We start from the raw sequence: 15453 nt of genomic DNA, 5'->3' as shown, positions 1-15453 counted from the left end.
ATACTTGCAACCCCAAGCTAAGGTGCGTGCAACATCAACCCCCCCCCCCCCCCCCCGAAGTGAATGCTGACCGGAGCAGCGGAGAAAAACTGTGTGGGTTGCGGCGGATGTGGATGTGGTGTAGCACCAAGGATTTGAGAAGAAGTGCCACCATGAACGATCACAACAGCAACAGAAGAAGAAGGCACCTCCGCCCTTGGTCCTATCCGTCGTCAGCAACGACAGTGACGAAGAGCCAGTTGACAGCTCGCATCAGTGGCAAAGACTCGGTTGCTATCGGTAGTCGGCTGGCGTCCATAAGTTGATCGGAAGAACGAGAGAGGCTAATGGTGGTGGCTGGAGTGTTACACATGGCGGCTGACTAACCTAGGGTTAGGGTTTGGAGAAGGTGACGGGTTTATACCCGATCACATGAGATCTTTGATCACAAATACACTTTCAGCCCCTCCTTATCTCTTTCTTTCAAATTAAATCCAAATACTACCATTCAGCCCTCAACATTCCAAAATCCTTTCAATTTAAATCCAATAATTTACAAAACACCCCCGGACATCTGAAAATCTTTTCAAAATAAATCCTAGTATTACACTTTAACCCCCGAAAATCCAAATCATATCATTTGGCTCCCCACAACCAACACCCCGCTAAATATTATTGATTTTTGCTACAATAATTTAATAATAACAAAATTACATCTCTTGGTTTTAGATTTTATTATTTATTTAATTTCAAACAGAATGTTACAACTGTCCCCCACTTAACTCAGATTTCGTCCTCGAAATCATTCCTTACCAACCCCGACACGCTAAACAGCCTGAGCAACATGGCCACAGTCTCGGGCATACCATAGCCTTTCCAAGGAAACCAAAACCAACGTCGTAGGGTTCTAAAACCCGAAAATGAAACGAATTCCTGGCAAGATGATCACATTTACTCAATCTAAAACCTAAAGTCTCGAGATGGTCTATCTCCCTGACAGACCACCCACACCGAATCATTGTCGAGTTCACTACACTTATCTCCCAACTGGCTACTCAACTTCTAATAACTTGGGGTTCCCACTAGAAAACAGAGTCACATACCAAATTTCCCTGCAGTACACTTATACTTGACATGAAACTCCAATAATCCTTTGAGTACGAGACTGATCCCTACAACGATTAAGACTCAGATAAGAGCTGCACAACAGGGTCAAATCAACCACTCTGAGATTATTTAATCCAACTGCAAACAACTTAGCATATAACTAAATGCAAGCAACTCCACACATGAATCACAAGTTACTGAACCCACTTTGACTCTTCTTGCTACCACTTGCTACTTTTCAGAGGCAGCCGAGACCTCTCTAATCCCACCTTATTTGTTAACTACTCGACACACTGAACACCTAACCGATTGTTGGGCCAAAAACACACACAACTGTCCAACGCGACTTCCTAAGGATACATCATCTAACAATAACTACCCTATCTATACCACCACTCATGGCTTCTTCAATCATTTTGATCCATCCGATCATGATAGGCTGACAACCTGTCTACACTGAATCCGATGCAAAAATGTGAATGCTACCAGAATATCTGTAGTCTTACATCATACCCGGTCTCCTTAGACCAATCGTTTCCTGACTTCAATTGTGTTGTGACCTACTCACAACCTTGCGAACTGGCCTACCCTGGCCTAAGTCATCTGAACGAATTTGTGAATGCTACGACTACCCTGTAGTCTTTCTGCACTTCCCGCACTATTTGGCCGCTTGTGAATGCTACGACTCCCGCGCAGTCTTACAACACTTTCCACGCTATCTGACTACTACTGAATGTTACGGCTCCCCCATAGTCTTACAACACTTTCACCCTAACTGACCATTAGTGAATGATACGGCTCTCTCCTAGTCTTATAATTAAATTAGGTATTAGATCCATAGGGATAATATCAATTAGATTCATAATTAATCAGTATCTTGTCTAAAGTTATCTCATAATATTTAGGGATTTTATTTAATCATCCAAAGCATGAAAAATTAGGTTCTATTAGATTTCTAAGCACATAATTACCAAATAACAATCACAAAAATCAAATTAGGCAATAAATCATGAAATTCTGGATCTGAGTCTCACTCATGTCGTGACAAATACATTGTCATGTCGTGAGTTCAGTTTTTGCGAAAAAAAGATTTGTTCGATTCACAAATGTTCATTCAATGTAATACATACCGATTACATCTAATACCATTGATTGTTTTCTTAGATTACAACAAAGTGCTCAAAGAAAAAAAATCACTTTACAATTAAGAAGGGCACATGCAACCTAATAGGATCTATGTAATGACATAAGGCAAGATACTTTGAATAACAAAACTATAATGAATCCTAGTAATTTCAAAAAATCATAAACTAGAGTTGCATACTTTAAATTTGTTATGGCAAACAAGTTAGTTGATTCCTTCCTTGTTGTAACGATCGAAGTTGAGGTAATTACTTTTCCCCCCTTGAATGATTTTTTTCTTTGCTAAAAGGCCCTACGTATGTTGGGTGTACATAGGCGTACGCTTAACAAACTGGGGGAAGGCTGTTCGTTGGCATGAACCACTTATGTGGGGCGTATCAAGCAGTACGCAGGGCATACGTGGCTCAAGACTAAAACCTTAATTTTAGGGCAAGACCCCTATTTAAAAACTTTTATGTTGCTTGGACCCTACGCTAGTTAGCCTCCATAGTCTATTATCGTCCCAAAATCCCCAGATTCTCTTGAAAGGGTAGTCCTTAAGCTTAAAGGTGTTTTGGTGGCCATTTTTAGTGGGTTTCAAGAAAAAGAAGGTGGTGATCAAGCCTTTGATATTATTGGGCTTCTAGATCCTGCATCTAGTTCATCTTGAAGAACTTTTGGAGGTAAAATTCTTAACCTTGCTATTTCTTTTGCTAGTTTGAGTTAGAGTTTTGTTATGAAGTCCATTTTTGGTTCATGGACTCTCTCTTGTGAGTTGAGCAGCTCCGCAGACTAGGAATGTTAGATCTAAGCTCCTTGAGCATGCTTGATGCATAAAAATTCCATCTTAAAGGTTGTATTGAGACCATGCATGAGCTTAAGGTCTCAAAAGTGGTCTTAATAGGAAAAATGAAGAGTATTAGGGACCCATATGGCCTAGGAAATCTTAATAGACTCAGATATGAAGTTAGACATTGAGATCTCAAGGTTTAAGCACTTAATGGACTTTTGTGCATGGACTGTTTGTACGATGGGCGTAAGGTTGTTGTAACGCCCGTAGATCCGGGCTAGGCAATTTAGAGGCAATAGGGGTCGAAAACGACTTTTCGACAAAATATTATTTAGAATAAATAATCTTAACCAAGTTGTAGAGTATGTCACAAGGTTTCCATACATATAAAGAACGCCGAAATCCGAGTTATAACGAAGAAGTTATGGCCCGTCGAAGTTTTACGGCAAAATCGGCACGGCACTGGGAAGCGTAAATAATGAATTTATGATAGAGCGAGATTTAGCCTTAGAAATCTAAACAAAAGTTGTAGAATATGTTAAACTAAGAGCGTCGATAAAAAGAACGCCCAAATCTGACTTCGTATGAGGAAGTTATGATTTTTCTAAGATTCGGCTTAGCAGTGCACGGCCCGAAACTCGAATTTTAGTTCGAGCGGTTTTTGGCTTACGTGACCTAAATGAGAGTTGAAGATCTCATTAATAGGAACTCAACGGTAAAAAGATGGACGAAAACGGAGTTCGTATGAAGGAGTTACGAATTCTTCGCGGTCATTTAACAGTCTAAACGCCTCCTACTGTTAAATTTGTGATTGGTCGAGAATTAGCCGACGGAGTCTAAATGAAAGTTGTAGATCTTGATTTTACCTACGTGTGGATATAAAGAACGTCAAAAACGGAGCTCGTATGCGAAAGTTATGATTTTTCTAAGTTCGAAAGCTGATACGTGATAGGGGGTGACATGGCACCACCAGAATTGGACACGTGGCACCACCAGAAGGCCACCACATGGACCAACTCGGCGAGTAGGTCCCCCCTACTCGGCGAGTAGACCAGTCAGCACCCCTATAAATAGAGGTGTCGGGTTCCATTCATTCTCACACCTTCAAACCCTTCTTTCTCTCTCTAAACTCTCTCTCTAAGCCTCCCTAACCTCCCAAAGCCTAGGGTAACTCCCTAGCACGAGGCGGAAGCCCCGGAGCGCCCGACGGCTCCGAGAAAAGAGCCTTTCGGCTCGGGAACGTTGCTCTAGCGAAGCCCGGTTTTCGAGAAAACCCGCTGTAAGTGAGCTACGCCTACCCTATCTTTAGTGTAGCTTATGTTTCGATATAGTAATGTTATTAAGTCTTTAAAATAATTATTTGGGCTATTATTATGAGTTATATTGAGTGTTATTAACGCTTATATAATAATAATAATAGTCAGACTAATTGATTTGCCGCGGTTAACGTTAGACTAAACCCTAGTGGTATTGGTACTAGGTTTTATCGAAGGAAAATCGTTTTGAGAGTATCGAAGCGTTGTTCGAGTGTTGAGTCACCACTTACTCATGTGAGTGCATAGTCCCTTTCATCTTACACATAGATATGAAGTATTTTATATAAACTACGTGCTATGTGTGCATATTATCTGAATACTTGCTGTCTATGCTAGATGAACGTTTTATACATGTTTTAAAGAATTTAAACTGTATACGTATTTTATATATACGAATATGTTGGGTATGAGATGGGTAGATGAATGATGAGAGATAGAAGATGATGTGAGTATACATTGACAACTATAGACTTAGTGCCTATGGGACAAACACTGGTAGCTATGGACTTAGTACCTGTTAGACGTTGGTAGCTATGGATTTAGTACCTGTTAGAAATTGGTAGCTATGGACTTAGTACCTATTAGTTAGACGCTGGTAGCTATGGATTTAGTACCTGTAGGAATTGATAGCTATGGACTTAGTACCTGTTGAACACTGGTAGCTATGGATTTAGTACCTGATGAGTAGGATATAGCAGCTATGGAATTAGTGCTTTACGAACGAACATCGGCAGCTATGGATTTAGTGCCAGTCCTATAACCCTGAAAGTAAGGGACTTCGGAATAAACGAATGCAGGATAGATGACCCTTAGGTTAAATCCTTAAGAGTAAAGAAGATAACGGGGATGAGTAATTGGGTTAATTGTTTGATGATTGAACATAACAATTATATTATTGTGGGTTGAAAACCCTATGTACTCACCAGGTTTCCCAACCTGACCCACTCAGTTTATGTATATCACAGGTGACGAAGTGAAGTGACATTACACTGAGAGATTTAAAGAGATGTAGATCACTAGTGTAAATCATTGTAAGTTCTGTTTATGCTTATGTTTCGGTATTAACGATGACATCCCAAATGTTTTAAAATGAAATAAATATGTTTCTTCGAAAATGTTTTAATAACGTATTTACTATGTTTTTCTGGGAACAAATTCCGCAACCTTTTTATGATATAAAGTACTCTGATTTTTATAAAGCATAAACAAAATCGGTCTTTTCTGGCCGTGATTTTTGGGGATGTCACAGTTATGTATGCCACGCGTACGGCCAAAGGGTTGAGTATGCTAAGCGTACTGATGTGGTACGCTAGGCATACGCACCACACATGTGTTGGGCTTCGCTATACTTGTAAGCTTATTAGGCCGTATTCAGCCTTGGGCCTAGTCCCATTCAGAGTTATTGAACTTTTATTCTGGTTTGGGGCATTGATGTCATGATTGGGCCTTATTGGGCCATGTGGCCCATTGTAGTTTGGACTTTGATCTTAGGCCCATTAATGTAGGATAGACATTTAGGCCTTAATGGAGGGCCTTAGACTGAGATGTTGGGCCTTTGTCTAAGTTGTGACTTAATTCTAATTAGGGTTGTTTGTATAATGGTTTAGTGTGAGATTTTGGGCTAGTAGTCGAGCAATTTTTGTGTTCAACAGACTCAGGTGAGTCTCCTCACTATACAAATGGGTCGAAGGCATCAACGTAGGCCCATTAATTGATATGATATTTCTATAGTTGAATATGAAATGGTTTATTATTTGGTATGTATTGATTTGTGTGAAGATCACCATGGGGGAGCCCATGGCACATGGTAAGACCATGAGGAGCAGCCCATGGCCCTTAGGTATAAGACCATGGGGGTAGCCCATGGCATCCCAGTTGAAGACCATGGAGGGAGTCTATGGCATATTTATGTGTATATGTGCAAGACATTATATGGTTATGTGTTTTGTGTATTTTAGGAAACTCACTAAGTGTGTGATTACAGTTTTGTTGGGTGTTTAAGCTACTTCTGGTTCTAAGGGCAAGGGCTCAGCTTAACGGCGCAACGTGCACTCTACAATATTTCCGCACTAGTTGTTTTGGATACTCTGATATTTTAAACAACGTGTTTATGTAATGGAATTTTGGAAAACAATTATGAATGAGATTTCTAATTATTAAATGAAAAAATTTACCTGAATTTTTGGGTTGTTACACTTGTAGACTTAAGAATATAGCACCAAAAGTTTAGTGCCTCTGACGGTTTGTTTCAAAACCCTAGCAACAAGAACACACAAAAGGAGAGAGGAGGTGATGCAAAATTTTGGCTCTTATAAATGAAAAGTAGTGGACAAAATTAAGGCACCCAAGGGCTCCTATTTATACATGATAGGATAATCCTAATTCAAATAAAATAATACTATTTTATTTCCAGGTGGTTATCCAGTTTCCTTATCTTAGAAGGAATATTCCAGATGCCCATCAGGCATCACCAAAACCATCCACCCTAGTTGAAGGTTATGAAATTCCTTCTTGTTCAACTATTGAACAATTCAAGTCCAAGCCTTGCACATTTTGGTTAATTCTAATTAACCCAAAATTAAATCCGAATTAATTCTGATTAATTCTTAATAAATTATAACTATTTGAAATTAATATATTAACCATATAATATATCAACAATTTATTTAGTATAATTTATTAATTAAATAATAAATTAATAAATCAACCTCTCTCTCTATCTCCAAATATCATCCTTTTCTTACACCCAAGTCCCGATTAGTTTCCTTTCCTACCCTCCATTTAATGACTTTTGCAATTTCGGTCCTTACGTTGTGCCTACTTGGATGGTATGTTGGGCGTAAGCATCATTAAAGGATACGACATCGTGTTGGTGTATGCTGGTCATACACTAGTCTACGCTGGGCGTACTCGGTATAGATGAAAACCTTAGCCTTGGGGGTTTGGACCATATATATTGATCCTTAAGTCCCATCTCCCCACCCCATTTCCAGCCTCCATCACTTGAGACGTTTTCTTTCAAAACCTAGTCCCCATTATTGCATTTTGAAACCTTTGAGTGTGTTTTTGTGTTTTCCAAAGGAAGAAGAAGGTGGTGGTGAAGCTTGGAAGCTAGAAAAAAGCTTAGATCTGGAAGTCCTTCATCATCCTACATATCCAGAATGTATAAAGTTCCCACGTTGATGATTAAGTTGTTAGATATAGCTTGCATGGTGATAATATGAGCTTTTGTCCCCAAATTATGACTTTCTTGTGCATGGAATGCTATAGAACATTTGGGCTGTCCTTTTGGACGTTTTTCCATGTCTTATTTCTTAAAAATATGATCTTGGCCCCTGAGATTCTTCCATGCAAGTCATTAAGAGCTTTAGTGGTTAAGAAGAGTTAGGGTGTTGATGTAGGGTTTGTTCTAGGCATGAAAAACCATAAAGTTGGAAACTTTATGGTTTGGGATATGTTTTAAGACTAGATCTGATACTTAAGCGAAATGACTTAAGGGATTAAGTCCTTAAAAGTTATATTTTTAAGCCATTATGTATGTTGGGCGTACCTGGACGTACGTTGAGCGTATGCTGTTAGGAGCCCGATCAGGATCAAGGGTACACGGGGCGTAGCCAAGTATGCTGGGCATACTCGGTCTGTCTGTGTTGACTTTTTAACAGTTGACTGTTGACTTTTTGACCAAGTTTGAACTTAGGGACTTTTGGAGTATTTTGGTTTATCAGTATGTGATTGGGTCCCGATTTATTGTTTAGGCGAGCGGTAGAGCCGATGTGAGTAGCAGAGATTTGTTCAGTCATCCTTTTAATTGTGAGGTGAGTTCACTTACTGTGCCATTGGGTTAAAGGCACCAAGGCCGACCCATTTATTGAGTTATTGTATCCTAGGATGTAGGATTTCCATGATACTTTTATGTGTGATTATATATATATATATATATATATATATATATATATATATATATATATATATATATATATATATATAGAGAGAGAGAGAGAGAGAGAGAGAGAGAGAGGTAGTTCAATTGTGGATTGACATTTGTTGTGTGAACGTGTGGACAGTGCTATTCTGTGATAATGGCAAAGAAAATATGTTGTTTGATAATATGAATACGTTTAATCTTACATAACTATTGTCATTATCACACATTCTTACTAATTAAATCGTCTATAAGGTTATTATAGACTTATTATTATTATTCTCATTTTGTTAGAATGTTGTCAGAATGTTTATTGAGTCATATTCTGTAAGAATCAAAATGAGTGAAAAACGATGTGTGAGAACAAAAATGAATAAGAATTAGTGAGAATGCATGAAAATGACAATAGTTGCGCGAGTTTGAACGTATTCACATTAATAAACAACTTATTTTCTTAGTAATTATCATAGAATAGTACTGTCCACATGCCCGCATAATAGTTGTCCATCCACATTATAACCTAGCCCCATATATATGAATGTGTGTGTGTGTCTATATATATATATATATATATATATATATATATATATATATATATATATATATATATATATATATATATATATATCGACATATGATTGGTTGGGTTGAGACCATGCACCAACGATCCCGGTATGGTTGGGTTGAGACTGGAGGTCAACAAACCTGGTATGGTGAGGTTGAGTTCACGTTTCAACAAACCTGGAAGGTTGGGTTGAGGCCATGTGCCAAAAAACCTTGTATGTTTGGGTTGGGACTAGAGGTCAACAAACCCGGTATGGTAAGGTTGAGGCTACGTGCTAACAAACCTGGATGGTTGGGTTGAGGTGAAAGACCAACAAACCCTGTATGCATGCTTGTATTGTATTCGTATTATGTGTGGTGTGGGGTATTTTGCGAAACTTACTAAGCTTTGGCTTACATTTTGGATTTCAATGTTCAGGTACTTCTGATGAGCAGGGAAAGGCGGATGTGTGATTGTAAACATCATCCTGCAATTTATGTTGATTGATACTATGATTCGATGTTTTGACTTATTATGAATTGTAAAGAATGTTCTGGTAACTTTTGGGCTTGTGGATTGTGTTTGAAAAATGAAAAAATTTACTCTGATTTTTGGGACGTTACACCTTTTCAGTTACTAGTTCTGAGGGAAACCCAAAAATTATTTTGCTTCTAATTACAAGTCATACCAATTTTGTTATGGTATTAGACACCCTAATCCAACAATTAGGTCGTTTCATTGATGATCGTTGTGTTTGCGATTAACGATCGTTAACCAATTCTTGATGGTTGTCACATACCTGACCACCATCGTCCGAAAACAACATACTTTTACAAAAACAAACACCAAACTCCACTAGAAACCTTCATAGGTTGTCAATGTACAGTCTAAAGTCGCTCATATACACTATCAACCATCTGTACCATTGATATGCACCATTGATCCTTTCCGGGCATCGTTGGAAACCTTCAAACGATGTCTATATATGCTTTAACGTCATCAATCTTCACAGTTGAACATATGCTCCATGGATTTGTGTTTTAAATTTATCAATCCTTGCTACCGAACGTTCGCTCCATCGATTTGAACCATCGTCGATTTGTACCATCATTGCCTTCGTATATGTCGTCATTGGTCCCTACCAGAGTTTTGTCACCGCATCCACATCCACATACTCTCTCTTTTCCTAGATTTCTAGTTTGAATTTTTCGATTTTATTTATGGTTTGAATGTGTTTATGAGTTTAATATTTTTAATGGAGTGTGTTTTCTGGTGGCGAAGATGGTGATGTTTTACTCCTATGGCACATGTGGTGGTTTTCCAGCTGGATGGGGTGAGGACATATATGGATTTGACAAAAAAACGGAACGGTGGAGGATGGTGCATAAAACTAGAGGTGGTGGTATGGTTAGGTCTAGTGGTAACATTGTCCAAGAACAGTGACAAAAAGTGTTTTTCTAATAATTTGTTTGTTTTTTATGTGTTTGCCGATAAGATATGTGTACTTTTGTAACATCCTGAAAATTTCAAAAAATTTAAACTTTATAAAACAACTCTTTTTCTATAGAAGTGTTTACAAAAACCGTTAATCCCAAAATATTATTTAAAAACCAAAATCTCTTTCAACATAGCTTTCAAAACGTTCACATTATCATAGTTTCCCAGAAATCATAAGTCCAAAACGCGAGGATGTGTACGATCACACCATCACCTTGCCATGATTCAATGAAGCATCTGGAACCATAAACCAAAATTGTAATCCCGAAGATTAGTGAGTTTCCCCAAAGTACCAACACCTAAACAGATAACATATACAAATAACAACATGCATACAGAGCCTTCAGCATGTCTAGACCGCTCCCGAGCCTTCAATATGACTGGACTGTCTCGCATGCCTTCAGTCTATCCGGAACGCTCGTCGGGCCTTCGGCATGACTGGACCGCCCCTCAGGGCCTTTAGTCTATCCAAACCACATTGGGTTTGTTGGCCTTCAGCACAAAGCAGGATCGCCTCAACCTAACCACACACACATGTTGACATAAACATAACAATAAACATATAACCGGTCAACACACAAACGGCCGGATCTTACAGATCACTAAGCATAGCATCATCCTATCTACCAGGATACAGATCTAATAGATCACCACAACATGGCAACATCCTATCTACCAGGATATCGATCTAACATATCACTACAACATACAAGCATACGATAAACCAGGATAAAAATCCAAAAGGGCCGGCATTTATGCCTTCGACCCATAAGCACAATGAGGAAGACTCACCTCGAATGCAGAAGCACACTGAAGAAATCCCTGGCTACTACCCTGACGGCTTCCGAGCTATCACTACCATCAGCACACCAAATTAGCAATTAGGCTGCATGCCATAATCCATAATCCATGATTAGGGTAAAATGACCATTTTACCCCTGACCCAACATGCACCAAAACTGAGACCCAAACCAAAAGATCCACAATGGCCCACTAACGGCCCAATTTTTCAAATTGGGCCCAACCCCATATGGGTCTTATCCTAAGCCCATATTTCCTTAAATCCAAAACAGGTTACCACGAACACCCCTTGGGACAAACATGGTTAAAGACATAACTCAAAAGTCAAAGGTCCAGGTTGACCCAACTCGTCGAGTTTCTCCATCAATCTGCACAGATCGAGAAAACCCAAGTCAACTCATCGAGTTTACCCACCAAATTGTCGAGTTCCTCTATTCATCTGAAAATATTGGGGAAAACCGAGCCAACTCGTCAAGTTTATCCATAAACTCGCTGAGTTCGCTCAAAGTCCATCAACTTAATTCATTAAGCACCTTATCCATAAAGGCATGGCCACAAAGCATAGATCCGACTTCCTTGAGCTGGAAAACCACATAAAGTTACTAACTTTACGACCATGCATGTCTAGATGAAGCTCTTAAGCTTCAAATGAACTTAACACTCGACTTAAATGCATGCATGACATCAAGATCCTCCTAAAGTTTGCACCTTCAAGCTCAAGGGTAGCAAAAGAAACTCAGATCTAAAAGGATGAACCTTTACACCACCTATCTTATCCAAAAACTAAAAAAGGAGGCCAAAATCACAATAAAACCCAAATGAGAAGATTTAAGCTATTAATCACCAAGTTTCAGACTATTTTCCTCAAATGGTTTCCAAAACTGTGATAGATTCTGGATCCCAAAGCTTCCTTCCAAGCTAAACAACTTCAAACTCATCCAAACCTTCACCAAGCACCAAAAGCACACAAAAATCCACTCAAAACCGCAAGATTCCCAACAAGAGGCTCACAAAATTAATTTAGAGTTTCAGGAGGACAAGGAGGCTGATAAGGAGGCTGGTCAAGGAAGGTTAAAGCCTTTAAATAGGGCGCAAACCTTGAAATTAGGGTTTCCTTCTGAGATGCCAACTCGTCGAGTTGCCTTATTAAACTTCGCGGATAAGCTATCTTCTACTCGCCAAGCTGAGGCTCCTCAACTCATCGAGTAGACCCACTAAATCCCATGATTCCTCATCTTCAACTCGCCGAGTTCAACTTGAATTTGGCATAATTCCACAATTAACATTCTAGATTCCGGGTGTTACAATTTTTTTCATAACTTCTCAAATGTTTAGAATTTTGTATTTAGCTTTTCTTTTAAATAAACTCATTTAATATATGAATCTAACACCTAGTGTGTGTATATATACACACATTCACATATGTATCTATGCACATTTCAATAAAAAAAATCACTTTTAGGCTTAGATTTGGTTTAGACACATCATTCCCAGTCCAATGGTGATATTTTTTCCAAAAAATGTCGGCAACAGACTCTATTTTCACTCCAATGATGATATTTTTTCCAAAAAATGTTGGCCACAGAGTTCTTGAATTCTTGCGCAAATATTGGCTCTAAAAAAATGTGTGTACGTGCTATGTTCGGCAAACATAATTATTAGTTTTTAAATGTATAAACTTACGGTAAAACCAAAATCTAAAAACTCTCAAAATAGTATTACTTGAAGTAACTTTTCAATTAGAGTTTCTTTATTTAAAATAAACACTAAAAGTTTATTTTATTTTATTTTTTTGCATAGTACATTTTTTTTGTTTTTCATTTTGAGCTTTTTTAAAAGTTAAAAAGCTTTCATTAACACTCCCTAGGTGTTCAACTTATTAACCTTGTTAAGTTATAAAAAACAACAATCCGGTAAAGCATACCAAGTTACCAACTAAGGTTACAAAGGCCAAATAAATGAATCTCTAAGTTTAGGGACAAACTCGTTTGTATATTAAACCGTTCAACTTATTAATCTTTTCTAGGGGTGGCAAATTGGGCCATCGTGTCGTGTTTTTGTCTGACACGACACGACAAGGTTTTATATAACACGAACACGACACGATCTCGTGTTTTTTTAACTAACACGAAAACGAACCGATTAAAAAACGACAAACACAACACGACACGACAAAGATAACATAAAATAAAAGTTAATGTATTTAATTAATATTTATTCATACATAACACGAAAAACACGACAAACACGACAAAAAAATGTTTAATCGTGTCAATTTCGTGTCAAATTTTGAACACGAACACGAACACGACACGACGTCGTGTTTTTTACACCTGACACGAACACGACATGAACACGGATTCAAATTTCAATTTCGTCTCAGTTTCGTTTCGTTTCGTGTATTTTTATCGTGTCGTGTCATCAATTATCACCCCTAGTCTTTTCGATTATAGTAGGTTTGTATTAATAGTCTCTTCACTAAATGGGGATTAAATGATAAATTGGACAAAGCTCTTTGTTGAATACCATATAAACCAAAATTTGTAAGTTACAACACAAAATCTGCTTTTATGAAAAATAAAACAAAGCATTTTTGACACTGCGATCCATATGGATGTCGAAGAGCTGAAATAATCTCAAATAAGATTTAATCTTCTAGCGGAGGCCACTTGCTGAAGCCTAATCTGTTCTCTAAACTTGGCAATAAATTCATCGGCTTTCCTATCAACCTCACCAGAATGCGGTTCAGGGTCACTCAAGTAATCATCAAGATTCATATTCGTTGCATTGTTTCCCAAATTTGATCCCGTTTCAGCTTCAGTAACAGTTTGATTTGGAATAATTTCGGTTTTTGCTTTGAAAACTTGTTCGTTAGGTCTCTTAGTTCTAACGGATTTACCCCTTTTGTAAGTATTGGCAACAGGGGGAGATTTTTGAATCGAATTTGAAGAATCTTTTATCGTATCTTTCTGGATTTCTTTAGAATCTGAAAGATTTTTCATCTCAGAAGAAGAATCAAAGCTAAATTCTCGAGGTTTAGATTCCTTGAATGATGTTTCTCCTTTCGATTCTTTGTTATCTGCAGAATTCTTCATCTGGGTTGGCGTGGAAACTCTCATTGATTGTGATCTTAAGTCAAGAATCCCAACAGAAGGTTTTGTAAAATGCGAAGTTTCATCTGGTATTTTCTCCGATCTCATTGATTTTGAACGCCAATTCAATGGAATTTGAGAGTTGGAATCAGAATCAGAATCAGAATCGGGATTAGAAACAGTTTGTCTGAACTTCTTCTCTAACTTGATTGGAACCAAACCCCTAAACTTTCCCATTTTTATTCCATCCCCAAAAGTTGAAGAAGAATCTTGAAGTACTGATTTCGCAGCAGCAGAATCCAAAATTTTAGAACCAAGATTTTGTTTGATTGTTCTGCGTTTACTTAATTGCTCAAGAACAAAGTTTTTGTCATCAATAACAACCATGGATTCCCCTATAAAACTCTGATTTAGCTTCTTCCTATCAGATTTACGAAACCCATTTCCAAATTCAGAATCTCTCTCTTCAAACACGTATGGACTCTTAACCCCATCTTCGAAAATCGATGAAATATGTGAAATCTCAGACAAATATGTTTCTTTTGCACCATCCGATTCATCGGAACTATGAACACTATTCATTTTTCTGCTAAACAATCCATAACAAATAGCAATGCCGATAACTAAAAGGTAAATGAGCTCCCAAAGCTTGTTGATTATGGTGGTTTTCTTGAAAATTTCAGGAACTTGTGAAGGGAAAAACGAGAAAACGAGAAGAACAAGTATGATTATCAGAGATTTACAGAAGAAATAGTGTGTGAAAACGGACTTACTTTTTGGGGGTTTGGTGGGCATTGAAGAAGACAATGGTGGTGAATTTGGATCTTGAAGATGGGTTTTGTTCGAAGAGTGTGATGATGAACCCGCCATTGTTGACGATCATAGAAGCTTTTGCATTTTTTTAGTGTGTGTGAGTGAGGAAGAGGGATAAAGGCGATAACAAGGGTCAAATGGTGAGTGGAAAAAAGTAGGTGGATGGTAAGCACCTTTCAAAAGTATAATGCTTTTACCGTTTGGCTAAAATAATGGATTTGCCAATGAATTTTATTAAATAGACTTTCATAATTGGTCCTTTGGTTGTAAAATATCGCACTTTAAAGAAAATCATGAAAAATGTCATGTTAATGGTCATTATAGTTTCAAAATCTTACATGAATGATCATTTTGACTTAAAACTAACTTTTCTAGTGTTATTTTTTTAGATCAGAGTGTTCATATTTCATCGCTTACTTTTTTTTTTTTTTTTGTCATATTAGTTTTTCACTAACTTATATTTCAGTCAC

The 15453-nt window shown here is 37.8% G+C and overlaps 1 protein-coding gene across 1 annotated transcript; it reads right to left on the bottom strand.

Moving 5' to 3' along the window:
- Positions 1-13579: 13579 nt before the first annotated feature.
- LOC111899665 (uncharacterized) lies at positions 13580-15171 on the bottom strand. Its single transcript, XM_023895520.2, has 2 exons — positions 14944-15171; positions 13580-14856 (listed from the first exon to the last, which is right to left on the bottom strand). Exons 1-2 carry the CDS (start codon positions 15038-15040, stop codon positions 13715-13717), a joined length of 1239 nt encoding a protein of 412 aa, XP_023751288.1. The 5' UTR covers positions 15041-15171; the 3' UTR covers positions 13580-13714.
- Between the last annotated feature and the right edge of the window lie 282 nt (positions 15172-15453).

The sequence above is a fragment of the Lactuca sativa genome, chromosome 4 (genome assembly GCF_002870075.4).
Source record: "Lactuca sativa cultivar Salinas chromosome 4, Lsat_Salinas_v11, whole genome shotgun sequence".
NCBI classification, from domain to species: domain Eukaryota; kingdom Viridiplantae; phylum Streptophyta; class Magnoliopsida; order Asterales; family Asteraceae; genus Lactuca; species Lactuca sativa.
Note: the sequence above shows the minus strand (reverse complement) of the source record. Positions and strands in the feature narration are given on the sequence as shown.

What these genes read in the sequence shown, in the direction of transcription:
- LOC111899665 (XM_023895520.2), bottom strand. Translation starts at nt 15,040, where the DNA reads ATGGCGGGTTCATCATCACACTCTTCGAACAAAACCCATCTTCAAGAT. An exon ending in GCCCACCAAACCCCCAAAAA is followed by an intron (nt 14,857 to 14,943) that starts GTAAGTCCGTTT and finishes TCCCTTCACAAG; the next exon opens with TTCCTGAAATTTTCAAGAAA.